This window comes from Sturnira hondurensis, unplaced genomic scaffold, assembly GCF_014824575.4.
Source record: "Sturnira hondurensis isolate 20B ecotype Veracruz unplaced genomic scaffold, ASM1482457v3 Scaffold0010428, whole genome shotgun sequence".
NCBI classification, from domain to species: Eukaryota; Metazoa; Chordata; class Mammalia; order Chiroptera; family Phyllostomidae; genus Sturnira; species Sturnira hondurensis.
In genome coordinates this window covers 6798376-6820919 of record NW_028083059.1, presented here as the reverse complement: position 1 = coordinate 6820919, position 22544 = coordinate 6798376, and the positions used below count along the sequence as shown (strand labels likewise).

General features: G+C 36.6%; 1 protein-coding gene across 4 annotated transcripts in view; it reads right to left on the bottom strand.

Annotated features, from left to right (window-relative positions):
* Window positions 1-12372: 12372 nt before the first annotated feature.
* TBC1D23 (TBC1 domain family member 23) overlaps window positions 12373-22544 on the bottom strand; it is a 72759-nt gene continuing 62587 nt past the window's right edge. For 3 of the 4 annotated variants that reach the window (XM_037058933.1, XM_037058932.1, XM_037058931.1), the window contains 4 exons: window positions 19733-19821; window positions 17202-17337; window positions 14851-15045; window positions 12373-14031 (listed from right to left, as the gene is read on the bottom strand). In XM_037058933.1, coding sequence (XP_036914828.1) covers window positions 13950-14031; window positions 14851-15045; window positions 17202-17337; window positions 19733-19821 — 502 coding nt within the window. In that variant the 3' untranslated portion in view covers window positions 12373-13949. Of the gene's footprint in view, window positions 14032-14850; window positions 15046-16806; window positions 16865-17201; window positions 17338-19732; window positions 19822-22544 lie in introns of all 4 variants that reach the window. The other variant, XM_037058930.1, reaches the window with a different exon arrangement.

Genomic DNA, 22544 nt, shown 5'->3' with positions numbered 1-22544 from the left:
TTTGCTTATAATGGTATTATACATATGCCAGACAAGGTCTTTCCTCTGAGGAGACACAAAATATTTCTGGGTGAAGTGTCAGATGTCTGACTTGACAATGGTCAGCAAAAAACACATGTGCTTATGTAGAGATATGCAAATATGGCAAAATGTTCATTATTAAATCTAGGAGGGTAGATAGCTGTTCATTGTACTATTTAAGAGCCAATAATAGTTTTAAATTTTAAAACATTCATAATGAAAATTGGGGGGATACATATAAATTATGGGGGTTTTGAAGCTTTAACAGACTATCTGGACCAGGCTCTGTAGCAGGAAGATCTTTAATGAGGGCCATCAAGACCAAGAAGAGCCTGTGGGTGTCACGTTCCCTATATCACGTGCAGGGGAACTGCTGACTTGAATAAGGTCATTTCTAAAGAACAGAATGATAATAAAAATGAAAACCACGTTTTTGAGCTTTTCGTAAGAACTCTGTGAGTAGAACGAAAAAGCTGGTCGCTGGGTTCCAGTTCTGCCTCTGCCACTCATTTGAGGTTAATATCGAGGGAAAATCACCTTGCTCTAGGGACCTTTTATCATCTGTATTGTAAAAGGATTCTATTAGAAGCAAGAGGAGAGGCTGGAAGACAGTTTGTGCCTTCCCTGCTACCACCCGTCTCCCTGCCCCTTTAACCACAGCAGCTCTGCCTTGGTGTTTCCATGTTCCCTTTCATCTGACATTTGAAAAGTAGCCAAAGAACAAAACTAGTGAACTAAATGGGTCTCCAAAGCCCAGGTAACAATCTGATATTGCCAGCCATGACGTACAGCTTTAATGACCATTTCCAGGCTGGTCAGATTTCTGTTTTTAACTCCAGAAGAGCTAGCTACTCCACCATCTCCAGATGCCGGTAAACCATCTCTATTCACATCTTGACATAAGCTCAAACTCAATTGTGTGAAACATTTAGCATCTCTAAATGAGCTTCTCCTTCCAGCTTTCCTCTTTCACTCATGGGCACCATCGCTTATGCCAGCAATTTTCGACCAGTGTGCCGCAAGAATTTTTAAAACATGTGATACCTGATTGTTTAGTCAAGGGCACTGACCTCTTTTGTCATAGATTGCCAATTAAAAAATGACAACAGCTTACCAATAGTTCTATGAGTTTTAACACACTGCAGATTTGTGTGACAACCACCACAATCCAGGTACTGAACAGTCCCTCCAAATTACCTTGTTTGGCTTCTTGATGCTCACATCCTCTCTTCGCCCCTGGCAACCATTGACCAATTCTGTGCCTATAATTTTTTCCTTTTCCAGAATGTAACAGAGATGTAATCATACATTGTATTTTGAGAGTGCTTCTTTCATATTGCATTCTGCCTTGGAAATTCATCCATGTTGCTGTATCTGTCAATAGTTACTCCTTTTTATTGCTGAGCATTCCACTGGATGGATGTATTAGTCTGTTTACCCATTAACCTACTCAAGGACATTTGGGTTGTTCCCAGTTTGGGGCATTTTAAGACTGCTATAAACATTCTTGTCCAGGTTTTGGTGCATACACTGAATTTCTCTAGGATAAATTAGGAGTGGATTCCTGGGTTATATGGTAAATACATGTTTAACTTTTTAAGAAACTGCCAAACTTGTCTAGAGTGGCTATACCATTTGGCATTCCCACAAGCAGTATATAAATGTTCTGCTTACTCCACATTCTCGCCAGCTCTTGGCACTGTCAGCTTTGGTTTTCAACTTCAGCGGCTGCATTTAGGTGTGTAGTGGTATTGTTGTGCTTTTGACTTGCACTTCCCCAACAGCTAATACTGCTGACTATCTTTTTTATGAACTTATATGCCATCCATAGATCTTTTTTGAAGGTTTTGTTTAAATATTTTGTCCATTTTTAAATTGGGCTGTTTTCTTATTGTTGAGTTTTGAAAGTCTTTATATAATCTCAACACAAATCCTTTGTTGGGTAAGTTTTTCTGAAGTACTTTTTCCAGTACATAGATTGTTCCTCCATTCTATTGACAGTCTTTTGCAGAGCAAAATATTTAAATTTTGATAGTCAAATTTGTTTAAAAAATTTAGTGGATTATGCCCTGGCTAGTATGGCTCAGTGGACTGAGTGCTGGCCTGTGGACTGAAAGGTCCCTGGTTGGAGTCCCAGGGCACATGCCTGGGTTGCAGGCCAAGTCCCCAGGGGCATGTGAGAGCCAACTGATCAATGCCTCTTGCACATTGAGGGTTCTCTCCCTCTTTCTCCCTCCCTTCCCTTCTCTCTAAAAATAAAATCTTAAAAAAAACTTTAATGGATTATATTTTTTGTATCATGTTTAAGAAATCTTGGCCTAATCCTAGGTCTGAAAATTTTCCCACTTTCATCTATTAGTTTAATAGGTTTAAAATTTACATTTAGCTATATGATCCATTTTGAGTTAATTTTTGTATAAGGTATAAGATACAGGTTGAACCCTGGCTGGTGTAGCTCAGTGGATTGAAACCAGACTGTTGGATTCCCAGTTAGGGTATATGCCTGTGTTGTGGGCCAGGTCCCTGGGGGGGCATGTGAGAGACAACCAAACATTAATGTTTCTTTCCCTTTCTTTCTCCTTCGCTTCCCTTCTCTCCAAAAATAAGTAAATCTTTAAAAAAAAGGATACAGATCGATGTTTATTTCTTTGTATGTGGATACCCAATTCTTTCAAACCCATGTATTTTTAAAATATATTGTATTGATTATGCCATTACAGTTGTCCCATTTCCCCCCTTCATTCCCCTCCACCCTGCACACCCCTCCCCCAACATTCCTCCCCTTTAGTTCATGTCCATGTGTCACAAGTTCTTTAGCTTCTACATTTCCCACACTACTCTTGACCTCCCCCTATTTTCTCCCCACTATCTATGCTACTTATTCTCTGTACCTTCTCCCCCCTCCCTCCTCCCACTCCCCTGTTGCTAACCCTCCTTGTGATCTCCATTTCTGTGGTTCCACTACTGATCTAGCTGTCCACTTAGTTTGCTTTTGTTTTAGATGTGGTTGTTAATAACTGTGAGTTTGCTGTCCTTTCACTGTTCATATTTTTAACTCCTTTTTCTTTTTTAATATATATTTTATTGATTATACCATTAGCTGTTCTATCCCCCCCCTCATTCCCCTCCACCCTGCACATCCCCTCCCCCACCATTCCCCCTTTAGTTTATGACCACGTCACAAATTCTTTAGATTCTGTATTTCCCATACTATTCTTGCCCTCCCCCCTATCTATTTTCTACCTACTGTCTATGCTACTTATTCTCTGTACCTTCTCCCCCCTTCTCCTCCTCCCACTCCCCTGTTGCTAACCCTCCATGTGTTCTTCATTTCTATGGTTCCACTCCTGATCTAGCTGTCCTCTTGGTTTGCTTTTGTTTTAGGTGTGGTTGTTAATAACTGTGAGTTTGCTGTCCTTTCACTGTTCATATTTTTCATCTTTTTCTTATATAAGTCCCTTTAACATTTCATATAATAAAGGCTTGGTGATGATGAACTCCTTGAATTTGACCTTATCTGAGAAGCACTTTATCTGCCCTTCCATTCTAAATGAAAGCTTTGCTGGATAGAACAATCTTGGCTGTAGGTCTTTGGATTTCATGACTTGGAATATTTCTCTCCAGCCCCTTCTTGCCTGTAAGGTCTCTTTTGAGAAATCAGCTGACAGTCTGATGAGAACTCCTCTGTAGGTGACTGTCCCCTTATCTCTTGCTGCTTCTAGAATTCTCTTCATTTTAATCTTGGCTAATGTGATGATGATGTGCCTTGGTGTGTTCCTCCTTGGGTCCACCTTCTTTGGGACTCTCTAAGCTTCCTGTACTTCCTGGAAATCTATTTCCTTTGCCAGACTGGGGAAGTTCTCCTTTATTACTTGTTCAAATACGTTTTCCACCCGTGGCTGTTTCTTTCCCCCTCCTGGTACCCCTATAATCCGGATGTTGGAACATTTAAAGATGTCTTGGAGGTTCCTAAGCCTCTTCTCATTTTTTTTTTTGAATTCTTGTTTCTTCCTTCTTTTCTGTTTTGTTGTTTCTTTCTTCCTTCTGGTCTACTCCATTGATTTGAGTCCCGGTTTTCTTTCCGTCACTATTGGTTCCCTGTGCATTTTCCTTCATTTCACTTAGTGTAGCCTTCATTTTTTTAAAGGATTTTATTTATTTATCTTTAGAGAGGAAGGGAAGGAGAGAAGTATCAATGTATGGTTGCCTCTTGTGAGTCCCCCCCTGGGAACTAGCCTGCAGGGACCCAGCCTGCAACCCAGGCATGTGCCCTGACTGGGAATCGAACCGCGATCCTGTGGTTCGCAGGCCCGCACTCAATCCACTGAGCTACACCAGCCAGGGCCATTTTTTCATCTAATTTGTGACCAAAATCAACCAGTTGTGTGAGCATCCTGATCACCACTATTTTTAACTATGCAACTGATAGGTTGGCTATCTCTTGGTCGCCTAGAAGTATTGGCTGTGGAGCTTTGATTTGTTCTTCTGTTTGACCCATTTTTGGTCAGGTAGCACCTGTTATGTACGAGGGGCAGAGCCTTAGGTGTTCCCCAGGGCAGGGCAACCCTGTTGCTGGTTTGTGACCCTGTATGTGGGGGCGGGGTCAGAGAGGGAGCAATGGAGCTTGTTCTGCTCTCTCGGATTTCGGTCCCCACTGCCATTTCCCACAAGCAAATTGGGCCCTTCTGGTACTGGTTCCCGGGTGGGTGGGCTTGTATACATTCTAGGACCCTGTGGGTCTCTCCAGCGAACTCCTGTGAGACTGGGAGCCTCTCCTGGAACCTCAACCCCTGAAAGTTTTTTCAGTTGGTGCTTTTAGGCTTTATTTCTCGTAAGTGAGGCCCTGGGTTGTGTGGTCTATGTCACTGCCTTTGTTTTGGCCTGGTTTATCTGTACATGAATGTGTGACAGCAGTCAGCCAACCACCTTGCGCATCTCACTGGGTCTGCTTGTTGCCTCGCCTCCCTGCACCCAGGTCTGCTAACCACCACCACTTCCTGCCAGGACCCCTCTCTCCAGTACTGCTGACTCCACCCCTCTTACTGGTCTGGATAAATGGTTCGTTGTTGTCAGACTTTGGTACAGGTCAATTTTCTGTCTGTTTTGGTTGTGTTTTTTTGTTTCTAAATCTTTGTTGTCCTTAAATTTGGTTGTGCGAGGGGGTACAGTGTTTCCACCTATGCCTCCATCTTGGCTGGAAGTCCCCAAACCTATGTGTTAAAATGAGTATCTTTTTCTCAATTGAATTGCACTTGAAGCTTTGCCAAAAAACCATTAACCATGATTTGTGTAGGCCTATTTCTGAACTATGTGTTCTATGCATTAATATGTTTCTATCTTTTTCACCAGTATGTATCTTGATTACTGAAGTTTTGCAGGGGTGTCCCACCTGCAGCCTGCCGGCCACACATTGCCCACTATGGCTTTGACTATGGCTCAACACAAAATTGTAAATTTACTTAAAACATAAGATTTTTTTTTAATGTTTGTGTATTTAATATGTGGCCCAAGACAACTCTTCTTCTTCCAGTGTGGCCCAGAAACGCCGAAAGTTTGGACACCCCTGCTTAGTGTGAGTCCTCCAACTTGAACTTTTCAAAATTGTTTTGACTTCTAGTTCCTTTGCCTTCCCATGTGAATTTTAGAATCAGCTTGTCTAAACAAAAAGTCTTGCTGGGATTCTGACTGGAAATACATTACATCTGTAGTTCATTTGGGGAGAACTGACATGTCATCTTCTAATCCATGAACACAGTATTTTCTCCACTTATTGTAGGTCTTCAATTTCTTCCACAAGCATTTTGTAGAATTCAGTGTACAGATCCTGCATCATGTTTTGTTAGATTTATACATAGATATTTCATGTTGTGAACTGCCATAAATGGTATTTTTGAGACTGATGCATTGCCAGCTATACAAGCAAGCTTGTAGATAGTACTTTTTAAAAAGTTTTTGGTTTCCGATTGTTCACTGCTAATATATAGATATATGGATGATTTTTGTATGTTGACCATGTATACATATGTTCTTGTAATCTTACTAAAATCATCATATGGCAATCTATGAGCAAGAATAATTTTATTTCTTCCTTTCTAATCTGTAGCTCTTTTATTTCTTTTCCTTGCCTATTGCACTGGCTAGGACTTCTAGGACAGTTGAGGAGTAACAGTGAAAGTAGGCATCATTGTTACCATTCTTTGGGGGGAAGCATTCAGTCTTTAGTCATTAAACTTGATGTTAGCTGGAGGTTTTCTAGAGACACTATCAAATTAATGAAGTTCCTCCTAGTCCCAGTCTACAAAGCATATTTTTAAAAAATTGTAAGTTAAACACCTTTTTAAACCCTATGAGAAAATAGAGGGGGGTACACTTCCCAGCTCATTCTGTGAGGCCTGCATTACCCTTATATCAAAGCCAAAGACATTATAAGAAAACTGCAAACCAGTAACCCTTATGAACCCAGATGCAAAAATCCTCAGTAAAATACTAACAAGAATCCAGCAGTACATGAAAAGGATTACAGTCATCCCTGGCTATATCACGGTTCACTTATTGTGGCTTCACTGTATCGTGGGTTTTTTTTAAAAAACTATCTAATTCTGTATCACAGTTTTTGCTATATTGCAGGACTTTGCAGTATATAGGTATGCATACAATATTTATGATTTTAATTATTTTTGTCTAAAAAACTTAAAACAGCCCTGGCTGGTGTAGTTCAGTGGATTGAGCGCGGGCCTGTGAACCACACAATCGCGGTTTGATTCCCAGTCAGGGCACATGCCTGGATTGCAGGCCAGTCCCCAGCGGGGGACTCACGGGAGGCAACCATACATTGATATTTCTCTCCTTCCCTTCCCCTCCTAAAGATAAATAATTTAAAAAAAAACTTAAAACAATATAAAAATGCTAATTCAAACATACTAAAAGAACATTAAATCGAAATAAAACACAGTATGTATTTCATCAGATGAATACTGTACTGTACACAATGGAAATGAAGTATACCACTACTCTGCTTGTGCAAGTTTGCCAACATGAGATTGTACATGGCACACTATTGGCTGGTGGAATGGAAGGCGACCAACCACAGCACTGTGTTCTGTATCCTGGGCGCTGATTGGCTTAGTGACCAGTCTGTTTGCTCTCCTGCACTGTGCCCACACATTCAGCACCTCTCCTTGTCCACTTCACATTGACGTCTGATCACCGCTGGGTGTAGTGTTGTTCTGCAGTGTTGTTGAAATTTTTGTAAAAGTTTGCATTTATTTCAAGCCTTATGATGCCACCCAAACATTCTGTGCCTTCTAAGGCTTCTGGCAGTGAACCCAAGCACCAGAGGAATATGCTTACCATCAAAGAAAAGGTGGAACTTCTCAACATGTTAGAGGAAGGCAAAAGCTATGCGGCTGTAGGCTGCCATTACGGGATCAATGAACCTACTGTTTGCTACATAAAGAAAAGACAAGAAGAATGTTAGGTCTAGGGCAACAGTGACTTTTAACAAGACTGCAAAGAGGGTGATCACTTCCCGCAATAAGGCCATTGTGAGGATGGAATCTGCATTGGCCCTGTGGATAAATAACTGCAGGAAGAACATCTTGCTGGACACCAACACCATCTGGATGAAGGCCAGGAAACTTTATGATAGTTTTTCAGAACACATGGACGTTCGCGAAGGTGACAAGGATGATAACAAGGACGACGACACAGAAGCAGGACCGTTGAGTGCTTCTCCCACCAGACCAACCCCATTCAGTGCCAGCAAGGGCAGGTTTGACAAACTTCAGAGACACTTTGGACTCGAGCATTTCTCTGCATGGAGAAGCTGCCTTTGCAGATAAAAGGCAATGCCAGCAACCCCCCATAACTATGTTCATGGGGAGTGAGATCATCTCTTCGGATGAAGAGATCAATTACGCCTACACCTTTAGTGGAAATAAAAGTTACAGCCCAGGGCGAAGATACTGCACCACATGATGAAGCGCCCGGTGAAGTGGTGCCTTCAGAAGAGCTGTGATGCTGCTCTTCTTGGCTGTGCAGTACATGCGTCTCATCGTCATCACCTTCGTCGCCATCAGTACTGTACAGCTACATAATTCATGATCTTCATCATTCAAGTTGTAGTGTACTTCGTTGGTGAGTACCCATATAGAATTTTATATGTTGTTAAAATTACATAGGTTTAAGAGTGTTCTAAGTGTTTAGGAGCATATGAAGTGTTTATAAGAGTGTGGGAAAGGTTAATGAGAGAGTAGGAAAGGTTAGGAGTGTGAGAAGGATTTATAATGCCTTAAAATAGATATAAATAAATAAATACATAAATAAATGTAATGCCCCTTCTTCGTGGATTCTGACCTATTGTGGGGGTCTCTGGAACGGAACTTCCGTGATAGGCGAGGGATCACTGTATACATCATGACCAACAGATTTATCCCAGGAATAGGTTGGTTTAACATATGAAAAACCAATCAATGTAACAAACCGTATTAATAAAGGAGAAAAGCCATGTGACCATCTCAGTAGATGAAAAAGTTTGAAACATCCAAGACCCTTCATGATAAAAACAATGTTTTTGCCAATGTTTGTGCCCCCCTAAAATTCTTATGTTGAAGCTGTGACCACCAATGTGGTAGTAATTTGGAGATGAGACTTTTAGAAGACAATTAGGGAAAAAGTCATGAGGGTAAGGGCCTCACAATGGGATCAGTGCCAGGAAGAGGGAGAGAAGGAGAAAACAAGACAAAGATGCTGCTCTTGATACTTCTGTTCAGCACTGTACTAGATGCTTTTACCAGGGCTGTTATGTAAGAAAAAGAGAGAAAAGGTATCCATATTGCAAAGAAAAAAGTTAAAAATGATCTCTTCACAGATGATAGGATGCTGAGTAAAAAATCCTCATGAATCCACAAAAAATGTTATAGTAAGAAAATTCAGCAATGCTGGATACAAGATCCATATACAAAAATCAGTTATATTTCTCTACACTAGCAATGGACAATCTGAAAATGAATTAGAAAAACAATTCAATTTATAATAGCATCAAAATGAATAAAACAGGAATATATTTAATAAGAGAAGTGTAAGATTTGTCCTCTGCAAAACTAAAAAACATCACTGAAAGAAATTAAAGACCTAAACCGATTGAAAGACACCCTATGTCCCTAAATTAGAAGGTAGTATTAAGATAAGATAACAACACTCCCAAAATGATTTACTTTCAGTACAATCCCTATCAAAATCCTAAGTACCTTTATTTCAGAAACTGATAAACTAGTCTAACCACTAATGTAGAAATTCAAAGGACTAAGATTACAAGAAATTCAGGCCCTGGCTGGTGTAGCTCAGTGGATTGAGCACGGGCCTGTGAACCACACGATCGCGGTTCGATTCCCAGTCAGGGCCCATGCCTGGGTTGCAGGCCAGTTCCCAGCAGGGGACCCATGAGAGACAACCATACATTGATGTTTCTCTCCTTCTCTCCTTCCCTTCCCCTCTAAAGATAAATAAATAAAATATTAAAAAAAAGAAATTCAAAAAGTCTTAAAAAAGATCAAAATTGGAGAACTCACACTCCTCAATTTTAAAAGTTAGTACAGAGCTATAGTAATCAAAACGTGTTTTTGGCATAAGAATAGATTTAGAGACCAACAGAATATAAATGATAGAGTACAGAAATAGAACTTCACAATTATGGTCAACTAATTTCCAGCAAGGGTGCCAGAACTATTCAATTGGAAAAAATAATCGTTCAACAGATAATGCTGGGATGACTTGATAGCCACATACAAAAGAATGAAGAGCTGTATCATTCAGAATGGAAGAGCAGATAAAGTGCTTCTCAGATAAGGTCAAGTTAAAGGAGTTCATCATCACCAAGCCCTTATTATATGAAATGTTAAAGGGACTCACTGGAAAAAAAAAGATGATCAAAAATATGAATAGTAAAATGACAACAAATTATCAACAACTGAACCTAACAAAAATATAAAAACAAAAACTAAGCAAACAAGTAGAACAGGAAGAGAATCACAGAAAGGGAGATCACATGGAGGGTTATCAGTGGGGAGAAGGGGGAAAGTGGAGGGGAAAGTTAGAGAGAATAAATAGCATAAATGGTAGGTACAAAGTAGGGGGCGGGGTTAAGAATAGTATAGGGAATGGAGCAGCCAAAGAACTTATGTGTGTGACACATGGACATGAACTAAGGAGGGAGATGCATATGGGAAGGGTGCAGGGCAGAGGGGAATAAAGGGGAGAAAAATGGGATAACTGTACTAGATAATCAATAAAATATATAAAATAAAAGAAAATGATAAAGACACTTGTATCCAATATATAAAAACTTCTTACAACTCAAACAGAAAGAAATTTACAAATGGGCAAAGACTCTGAATCAACTTCTCCAAAGGTGATATACAAATGTCTAATAAGCATGTGAAAAGATACTCAACATAAGTCATTAGGAAAATGCAAATGAAAACCTCAGATACCACTTCACATCCTCAATGGCTATAATAAAAAAGATGGACAAAACCAGTGTTGGCAAGAAATTAGAGAAATTAAGAGCACTCATACATGGTGAAATGGTGAAGTCTCTCTGGAAAAACAGTTTGGAAGTCCTCATAAATTAAGTGCAGAATTGACATGACAGAGTAATTCTACTCCAAGGAAGCTATGCCAAAGAACTGAAAACATGTCAGCATAAAAACTTATACATGAATGTTCAAAGCGACATTAGTCACAACAGCCAAAAGTAGAAGCAATTCAAATGTCCATCAGGTAATGAGGGCATAAATAAAACATGGTAATACCCACACAGTGGAATAGTATTCGGCCATAAAAACGAAATTGTTATATATGCTACAAGTGAAGTTTGAAAACACTGTTAAATGAAAGGAGCTAGACACAGAAGCCACTTCTTATATGATCCCCTTTTATCATGAAATGTCCAGAATATGCAAATCCAGAGAACAAGAAAGTAATTAGTGGTTGCCAAGGGCTGGAGAGATGGCAGAAATAGGAGTGACTGCCAATGGGTATGGGATTTGGGGGGGATTATAAAATGTTCTGGAATTAAATAGTGCTGATGGTTGCACAACTCTGTGAGTGTACTAGAAACCACTGAATTGTAGACTTCCAAGAAGTTCGGTTTTATAATATGTGGCTTGTATTTCTATAAAGATGTTATTTTTTTAAAAGTTCAAGATGGTGTTCTAACGATTGTGTTATATCCCTGAAACTAATATAAAATATGGAATATATGCTGTAGTTGAAATATAAAACTAAAATAAAAACCCTCCCCCAAAGAGATGTTACTGTGAAGATGGGATATTACTTTCATCACACATTCAACCTACAGAGTTGGGTTTCCCCAAAGTCAAAATGTCAATTAAACAAAACAAAAACATCTGCTGATCTATGGCTGGTCAGTTTGTCAGAATATCATGCTAAGGAGTTAAAGGTCCTGTGTGAAACATACCTGTGGCAAAAATGGTTGATTACATCAGTACAAATTTATCATCCTTACTAGAAAACATGTTTTATTAATGGTGAGCAAGTGGCATCAAATGTATATACAGAATTCATTTTATACCTATTAGCAATAGTAACTCCCAGGAAGAGGATTAAGAAGAGGGGATACAAGTACTATTCCCTTTTCACTCACTCAATTTCTTTGAACCTTTGCTTTCACAACTTGAAAATAATACCAACTTCAAGCCCTGGCTAGTGTAGCTCAGTGGATTGAGCGCAGACCTGAGAACCAAAGGATCGCGGTTTGATTCCCAGTCAGGGCACATGTCTGGGTTGCAGGCCAGTTCCCATCAGGGGACACACGAGAGGTAACCATACATTGATAATTCTCTCCCCCTCTCCTTCCCTTCCCCTCTAAAGATAAATAAATAAAATTTTTTAAAAAAGAAAATAATACCAACTTCATATTGTTGCAGCCTCTGCAATCTTGGAAGTGCACCAGAGGTAGACATCCCAGAGTGAATTCTAGTTCTGTGATTAGTGAGCCAGCAAAGGGGGAATGAGCTTCGTAAGTGCCCAATGATCAATGAAATGAATTTTCACTTAATATTCATGAGTAATAACTGTAGTGTTATTACAGGTAACAAACTGAAATTCAGAGAAGTTCAATTTATTACATGTGAAATTTAAAGTCATTAAATTACCTCTTTCCGCTATCCCCACCTAGGTGAAATAGGAATCTTAATACTTTTGAACCTGAAATATGAACATTTAAATTCTACAGAAATGATAACCCTCGATTTTCTAATCTTTTGCTATCTATAGAGATTTATAAATGGGGGAAGGAGAGAAAAAGAGACTGTCATTAAGAACAAAGTTTTGAGCAAACTGCATTGGTTTATTTACATCTGTAATTTATAAACAGTAACACATCTTTACATTAATATTATGTAAAAAGTCCCATAGCTGAAATAGGCAAAAAAATGAGACTTCAGGACATTTTTAAAGGGGCACCAAGAAAAGGAAAAAAATGCAATATAACAGTTGTGGGGAGAATTATAAATATCAATTATTGCACCAGGTGCAATTTCATGCAAATGTCTTCAACCACTCCAAGTAAACTGTTTTTATTTAAGTGTCAGAATAAAATATATTGGCCTATGCTGCCTTTTAGTCACTTGATCCATTAAGTACATTAAAATAACTGTCTGCAAACAGAACACATCTAAACATTTCTCCTATCACCTCCTTGGGGATAATCTATCACATTTTAAGACACGGTAGGTTGTAAGAATTTGCTACTTCCCAAACAGATTTTACAAGAAATTGTTCCATGTCCTCAAATGTGTTCTTGGATTTCTCTTACCTAATGTGTCCAATACAGACCTCAATAAATTAAACTAAGGAAGCTGTAAAATAAAGCAGATCACGTTACAGTTTTGTCATATTAAGAGAATAAAAATAGTTTCAGACCACCGGAATTTTAGTAAGACAAGACAAAAACCAAAAAAAAAAAGAGAAATTTCAGAAAGTAATGATAAAAACAACTATAGTTTATACATCCCTCGATTATTTGGCTTTTATTTAAGTGGGTTATTTGTGGTCACAGACCATAATCTCACTGAGGATAAATCAGCATGTGTTCAACTTGTGTTTTGAAATATCCTAAATCAAATACTCCATTTGTAATAAAGACCAATGACATCTGTACAAATACAATTCTGTCCTCAAAATGTGAATTGTAATCTTAACATGCTTCCCTTCTTCTTATATTGCTTTTAAATGCTCCATAGAAACCATTAGGATGAAGTTAATATCTGAAACACATCATCTTCAAATTATTAGCTCATGGTGCAAAGAAGATGTTTGGAAACTGATGTTTCAACATTTCACTAGCTGGACTGAGTTTCTGAGTTGGCTGGAATCTGTATCCATTTCATCAAAAACATTTTATTCTTTTTAAGAACAGAAACAACAAGCTAATTATTAATTTATGTAATATTTTTTAGTTTCTGATAATGCTCAGTGGGTAAAGCCAAATGCAGCAATTAAAGGGGTCTTTTCAACTAATTCTATCTCTAATTTTCAGTGAAGACATTGCAAATATGTATGTGTATGATTGTTTTTAAATCTGAAAGTGACGCATGTTCCCTTAAAACAGCTCTTCAAAACAGAACTGCATTCTTCTCCCTTAGTTCATAAGGGCACTGGGTCAGTTACTTTAAAGTCATTTAATAACTGACTTTTATAATTAATCATTTTACAAAACCAAAATACAAAAGAAAATTAAAAAAATTTTAACTGTCCAGAGACTGATTATAATAATTTACACTTTTTAGACCGGCTGTTCAAGCACCCCCCAGAAGCAAATGAAATGTCTCCAGTTAGTTCAGTCAGGAAAATGTCCATGTTTCTCTTGGTTGCCTTAATTTCTTCTGAAGTAATTTTCTTTCACATTAACTTTCCAAAGCATCTAGAACTTTCATGATCTGTTGTTTTATGGCTTTGGTAGCATCTCCTGCATTTGGGATCAAATATCTGTGGGGGGGAAATACATATATATATATAAAAATATAGTCCTTTACCTTTAGAACTTAGCTTAGATGTCACTTCCAATGGGAAGCTTTCCCTGCCCTCCCATGTCCTTCCATAACTTATATTAACCCATATTCAAAAGCATATTTGGGGAGAAATAAAATCTAAATGTAAAAGCAAGGTGATTTTTCATATAGTGCAGAGAGCAAGAGAGAATAAACTGGAGATCAGGAGTCAGAAGAGCTATATTTGGTTCTATCACAAGGTAGGGGTGAAGATCTGGAAGTCATTCAACCCCTCTTGGCTTTACATGTTTATCTTGTAAAATTAAATATGGTTTGGTTTAGAGATCGGTGTGGTGTATGGCCCTTGTGCCAGTCCATGAACTGTTTGTCACTGGTCCACAGTGAGACAAGGAGGAGCTTAGACCAGATTGTAAATGAACTACACCATTAAGTGCATGACTGATTTCAAGGACATTCTTTCAAAATAAGAATTTGATGAAAGAAAATAAAAACACTGCCTTACATTCTGAGACAATTTTCTTATTTAATTGCAAACCAGCATTTAATGCAGCACTGAAATAGATTATTCTTAAAGACCTTTCTGTCAACAAGTTTTTTTATAGTCAGCGATGGCACTTACTGAAATCATGTGCTAATGGCTAAACCAACAGATAAGGATTTGGAATAAAGATAGTGACAAATATTAATAAAAGTGGTTTGAGTATCCTATTTCACCAACTAGTCCCCAAAACAGATAAAGTGTTTAATAATGAACTAAATCAGTAATTCAGATAAAACCAGGCCAAGAAAATCTTACCTTTCAATTGCCAAGATTTCTATTCCTGAAGCACTGCTATTTCCATACTTGAAAGTAATTAACTCAGGATGTTTCTTTTTGGATGTAATTTTAACCACAGAATTTAGTGCTTGTCGAGACTGTATATAAGCCAATCCTTTCCGTGAAAGAATCTCTCTTAAACAGTACATATGTGTTGCAGTAACCAACAGATGACTTGAGAGGGGGAAAAAAGCATTAAAAAACAAAAACAATGTTTTTCAAATGTCATTTAAATAGCTGTTACTTAAATAGCGCCAATTATAAAAATGTTCAACTCCAGATGAAATTACTTTTGAGTTAAAAATGCAAAGGTTCATTATAAACAAATAAGCTACCTAATAAAAGCTTTTAATTTTCCCTTAGTTGTATACAAAATTAATGTTTTTTAAACAGATAATCAATCTTGTAACTGTTTAAGAGAAAAGGTATAACATTTTATAATACGTATAATACAAGTGAATAATAGATTTTTAGAACTTATTTTGTATGGTATATGAAATATACTGTCTTTCAGACTCTGACAGTATTGTCTACATTCATAAAGTATTTTGTTCAACATACCACAGCACAGGCCTAATATCAAAGACCACTAAGCAACAGTTGGGCTATCTTACATGTTTTATAATATTCTGTAACTGGATCCTGAAGACAAATGGGCACATAATTAATGACACTCCCCCATCTTATATCTCAGCTCAGTTTTAATATAATGATAATAATGATACAATTTTAGGTAATATCGATACAATAAGAAAATCATATGATAAATCCAGATTGTGGGACTTTTGGCAGAACAATAGGCCTAGACTCAAAGGATTCATTCATTATGAAGAAAAGGGGGAAGCAGTGGTGTGGGGTCAAGTACTTTGTACTTTGAGTGAGACTAAATATTGGGTTGGCCAAAAAGTTTTTTCTGTAAAATAAGAGATACATTTTTCATTTTCACCAATAATTTTATTGACTTGGATATTTTGAGTATGTTGGCTATCTCCTGCTATTGCTTTCTAGTGGGTGGAGGCCAGAGGTGCTGTTATTATTTGGCCAAAATGTCAATAGTACCAGGCAAACCACTTCTGACCGTTCCATCAGTCAGAGCACCTTCTCCATACACTGCACAAAAACTCTTTTTGTGTTTCAGTTATGTTTTTACCTTTCTTGAGATAATAAAGCATAATATGCCAACAGTGTTGCACATTTTTTCCATCTTCAATATTAAAATGGCTGCAGAAAAATTCACCAATTTTGATAAGTTTTTTAAATGTACACTGATATGACAGCTGTCACAATACAATGTAACAAATTGTTTTGAATGAAGTTAAAGATAATTAAGCACTACTAAAACCATCATAGGGGAAAAAACCGAATGAACTTTTTGGCCAACCCAATATAACAGACAAATACAACATGTAAACCCTGACTTGGTTCCTCAAACATGAAGTACCAACAAAGACTATAAAAGATACTTTGGGGGCACTCTGAAAATATTTGAGTACGGTCTATATGTTGAATCAGGTTAATTCTTGAGGTTTTAAAAGATGTGCTGATGCTATTGGAGTTGGGAGATTTATCATAAGGCTCTTGGGGGTAAAGTGTGGTGGCTGTAAGCTGCTGCTTAGTGTCTTGGCAAAAGGGAAGTTCATATGTATATATACACACACACATAGAGAGATGGAATAGTGTGAAAAGAAATGAAAAGTTGGTGAATCTGAGAGAGTATTATAACAGTATTCAATGAACTGTTTCTTCAACATTTTTGTTTAAACTTTCAAAATAAAAATATATAACATTTCTAAAAATCAAGACATATAAATACTGATAGAAGTAAGTTATATCTTATTGTACTTGGATAAATAAAACTTCTCCTATAGTTCAATTCTATGTTATTAATTTCTCTAAATTCAATTTTACTTCTGAAACAGACATTTTAAAAAGTACCTGGGAAACATGTGTCCATTTTCTTTCACTTCTTTACAAGGAAAATGATGCTTGATATCTNTGTAAGCTGCTGCTTAGTGTCTTGGCAAAAGGGAAGTTCATATGTATATACACACACACACAGAGAGATGGAATAGTGTGAAAAGAAATTAAAAGTTGGTGAATCTGAGAGAGTATTATAACAGTATTCAATGAACTGTTTCTTCAACATTTTTGTTTAAACTTTCAAAATAAAAATACATAACATTTCTAAAAATCAAGACATATAAATACTGATAGAAGTAAGTTATATCTTATTGTACTTGGATAAATAAAACTTCTCCTATAGTTCAATTCTATGTTATTAATTTCTCTAAATTCAATTTTACTTCTGAAACAGACATTTTAAAAAGTACCTGGGAAACATGTGTCCATTTTCTTTCACTTCTTTACAAGGAAAATGATGCTTGATATCTGGCTTGTTTATCCACGTCTGAATGTTTACAACCTCCTTTCTATCATCATCTGACATGGAAGAACTGTCAATTTCATCTACAAAAAATTAAAGTGTTAAAAGTGGGCATTACCACCTTTAAAAATGATGCATTTCTTAACAGCCTGAAAAACAATTTCAGTAGTACTTTAAGCATATGGGCTAAAATAACACCCAATCAATTCTAATCCTTCTATATTTCCTTATGCCATGGATACCAATACAGAAATAGTGTTATGAAAAATCACTATATGGTTAAAAGTCACGTGAACATACTAAGAATGCACTTTTAAAAGATTAAACTAACTGAGAAACTTAAACTTTTTGATTTAGATAATAGAACTATGGTCCCGGCTGGTGTGGTTCAGTGGATTGAATGCCGATCTGCCAACTCAAGAATAGCTGGTTCGATTCCCAGTCAGGGCACATGCCTGGGCTGCAGACCAGGTCCCCAGTGAGGGTGCACAAGAGGCAACCACTGATGTTTTTTTCCTTCTCTTTTTCCCCTCCCGTCCCCTATCTCTAAAAATAAATAAATAAAGTATAAAAAAACCAAAATAACCATAACTATGAACTATGACTAGTCTTGTAGAGAGATGGGTGAATAAGCATCTATCTCAAGGGCAAATGTGAGAGAGTTCTTTTTGTCTTGCTGTTTTCTGATTTTAAGAAAAATAACGAAAAAAATCCATCCCAGGACAGGTAAGTAAAAGTCAACCTTTTTCCATGAGAAAAATAGAAAACATTCTAGTTATTTTGTTTTCACTTAAGAAATACTTCAAATATAAAGAGATATAATGAAAAAAGGAAATCTCATGTATCTATACACTTATTCTAGCTTAAATAAGAAAGTGAAGCCCTCATGTATCTCTCCCCAGTCACATTCCTCCTCCTTCCTGACCAAGAAATAGTGACTATCTGAATTTGATGTTACTCAGTTCTGTGCTTTAACTATATATGAATATCCCTAAATAATATAGAGAAGTGCTTTATATTTTAAGTAAAACTTATATAAACTGTATTATTTCATATCTATTGTATTATTCTATAACAGCTACCCCACTACCAACATTATAAAATGTATCAATGCTAATAGACATAGCTTTAGTTTCCTGATTTTCATTACTGTGCAGTTTTCCACAGTATAAATATGTGTATGTGTGTGGTGTGAGATTTATGTAAATATACCATAGTTTATCCGTCCATTGGTTTCTTCCCTTTGTTAAAGGAAGGGGTTGAGATAGTCAGGGAGAGATAATGTAACAGGAACAGGGCAAAAGAGAGGATGGGAAAATATGAGCAAAACAAACAATGAAAAATAGCAAACAGAAAATTGCATTTACCTCAATGCAAGTTTTCTGAAAAGTGATTCTATAGTGTGTATTAAAATATCAAATGTGCCCTGGCTGGTGTAGCTCAGTGGATTGAGCATGGGCCTGTGAACCAGAGGGTCACCAGTTTGATTCCCAGTCAGGGCACATGCCTGGGTTGCAGGCCAGGTCCCCAGTAGGGGACACATGAGAGGCAACCACATGTTGATGTTTCTCTCCCACTCTTTCTCCTTCCCTTCCCCTCTCTCTAAAAGCAGATAAATAAAAAATATTTAAAATATCAAATGTGATTCCCTATAACCTGGCAAGCTTTACTGTTACAAATTTACCTTCTGAGTACACTTGCAACAAGTTCATTTATACATATGTATATAAATATCTATTGCCATCCGAAATAAAAAAAAAAACTACCAATGTCAGTGGGAGAAGACTGATTAAATAAATTATGGTATGTTTATATGATAGAAAAATAGTTAAGGAGGTACATGGACTGAGATGGAAAATATGCAAGATATTATTACTAAGTGGAAAACACAAGGTGAGATTTGGGAATTCTTTTTTCATATTTTGTACATTTGTATGCTGTTCTTGACAGTGAGATTATGAACCACAGTAATAAATTATTTTTAAAAGTATAAAGACAACTAACCACGCAAAGGATGACAAAGTTCCCTGACACAGTATCTCCATCTTGTGGCCCTTTAAGATATCGCCTTTAGTTTCAAAAGGCTCTTAGATGCCTGTTTTGGAACTCCCTGGCAGCAGCCCCACAACTCCCAATCTCCTCCGTGGGTGGATCAAAGGGGTTTAAATCCAGTCCCATAGATTTAAATACTATTCGTACACTGATGATTTCCCAGATTATCCTATCTCAGACTTGTCTCCTCAGCTATCAACTTCTACAATCAACTGGCTACTCAACATTTCTACTTGGATTCCTAATATTCAGAAGTTAAGGTATCTAAAACCAAACTCTTAATAGAAAAATAGTCTCCAATCTCTTCTACAGAATCTCACTGAGCCTTTTCTTTTTTTAAGTAGTTGTTTGCTAGTCCCAGAATAATCTTTATAATCACTGCTAGTACCTAAGGAAAGAAGTCTGTAAGTAAGTATACTACTGCACCTGTGTCGTATTCTTCCTCATCCCCAATGCTGAACACAGGCTTCACACCACGGTACGGCTTGCCCACTCTGTCACTGCTACTCACATGCCTATATTCAAAGAATGTGGGGGTGAGGAGGAGAGAAGCATCACTTAAGCAATTAGTTTTCATCAACTATCATTTGAATATTCAAACAAATGTAAATGTTCTTTGTTCACCCATGTACAACCCAGTTTTAGGATAGCTATGTTAAAGAAAATGATACGATAAGGAAATATGTTAGCAAAAGTGGCATAAGTACTCAGTGGCTAATATATAGAGAAAAAATACACCATGCACTCACAGTTCCAGTAAGAAACAATGTAACAGATATTCTTAAACTTGTTTACTATTTCCTGGCTGTATCCTTCATTTGTATGGGAATATAAGGGTCAGTTATATTCTGTGAATAAAATTAAACCTGAAACATTTTAATATTCATATTAAAGCCAAAGCTTATAGATCTATGTGGCTTTATAGAAGTTACTAAACCTCTCTGTGCTTCTGTTTACTAAGATGTAAAATGATGATAGTATCTACCCTTTGGTTACTGTAAGAATTAAATCAGTTAATATTTTGTAAACCTCTTGGAACAATGCCTGGCATATGGCAAGTGCTAACATACAATATAGATTATGGAAAACTTTCAGATTCTAGAATTGCTTAAGGTTCTCCTATGGGTGTCCTCCCAATTTCTTTTATTGTTACTACTGTTTTAATCGAAACTAAGATTCTACTTCTTATACATAAATGTAAGTAAACCAGGAACATGAATGTGCCTTTCTTCTTCAAGTGAAAGAAGCATAAACAACATATATACTCAAAGTTAATTCATTCTACAGGAAGTGTGACCTCTTTTTTTAACATAAAACTTAATCTCATTACTTTGCAGGTAATATCAAAAGAACCAAGAAGTACAATTAAAGTATTTCCAAAAAAATACTATGAGTTTCTGGGGAATACACATTGTATTATTTGTAGGATAAGGTATGAAGAAAAACTGTGCCTTTTTATTTCCCTTTGGCATGTTATCAAGAAAATTCCAAAGTGGAAAAATATCAAGTTATATGTCTTAGTCTTAGAATTCAATTTTTCCAGAAGATGAAGATCAAATATGTATTTTAAATAGTTTTCTAATACATTTCATCAATAAAAATCATCACAACCTAATTTTGTTGAAAATGGCTTAAATCTTTACTTTTTCCGAAACAACATCAATTTTCTCAACAGAAAATTAATGAGAGTCGAGTGTATAACTAGACACTCTTTGGGAATTATAAGTTAGGTTATTATACATACCTTAAATTTTTTAAACTTAATTATTGTTCAAGTACAGTTTTCTGTCTTTTACTCCCATCCCAGCCCACCCCCTCAGTGATCCCCACCTCCCTCCCATTTCTACCCCCCTTAGTTATTGTCCATCTGTCCTTTATACTAGTTCCTGTAAATCCTTCCCCCTTTTCCCCTGAAATTCCCTCCCTTCTCCCCTCTGGTCACTATCCCCCTGTTCTCTATTTCAGTGTCTTTGTTTTTATTTTGCTTGCTTGTTTGTTTTGTTGTTTAGCTTCCTGTTAAAGGTGAGATCATATGGTATTTGTCTTTCAACACTTGGCTTATTTCATACCTTAAATTTTGATTAAGTTAAAATAAAATTGATTTTATATTCAAATATATGTAATGTAAAATTATCCTGAAAATGATCAAACTATGATTGTTAAAAAGTAATTTAAACATCTATGAAACTCAGATTCAGTTTTCTTACAAAAGGCAAAGACAAAGATAATAGCCTTATCTAAAAACACTTTAGTGCCATCTAAATTATCAAATTGTGGGATTTAAATTATTGCCTTTCTCCTAATATTAAAGCACAGCCAAAACTGCCTGCTATAACACAGAAAGTAATAATGTTTATAGTAAATGCTTGAACCAGAAACCAATTCTGAAGAGACAAATCAAAAAAAAAGAAGCTATTCATCATCAATCTAGATTTATAACACAGTGGAGTTTTTATAAACAAGATTGCTAAAGATTACTGACATGACTCTTAAAAGACTAGCTAGAGCCCTCTGGTGTGGCTCAATGGATTGGGCACCTGCCTGCAAACTGAGAGGTCACTGGTTCAATTCTCAGTCAGGGCGCGTGCCTGGCTTGCAGGCCAGATCCCCAGTTAGGGGGCATGCTAGAGGCAACCACACATTACCATTTCTCTCCCTCTCTTTCTCCCTCCCTTCCCCTCTCTCTAAAAATAAATAAATAAAATCTTTAAAAAAATACTGGCTAGAAATTAGCAAAATTCAATGGATGAACTTTAAACAAAAGCAGTTAACTAAAATAAACTTTCTTACTGAAAATAATAAATATCTACAAAACGGTTTGATCAGGTTTTTACTTAACTTGTTGAGTTCAGAAAAAGCTAATGTTTCATTTCACTAAATTCTATACTCAAAATAGATTCATCTGCCTTTGGACCAGAAAAGATAATTTAAATTTTTTTAAAAATTAAGAATTTGGGAGAAAACTTGTGTTAGGTAAAATTAGACTAATTCAGTAGTTATATAATAAGAGATAATAGAAAGATTATTCATAAACATTATAATTTTAAAAGATGCAATTACCTTTAAAATAGTCTTAGAAAATGTTATCATAGAAGCCCTGTAATTGATATTGTGTAGGAACAGCCACAGCAAATAAAAACTCTTATCAGTAAATTGAGAGTAAACTACTGGTTTTTAGAAATGCTATTTCCAGTCACTGGAAATATTGAAATGACCTGAGAAAAAGTCAAGTCCATTA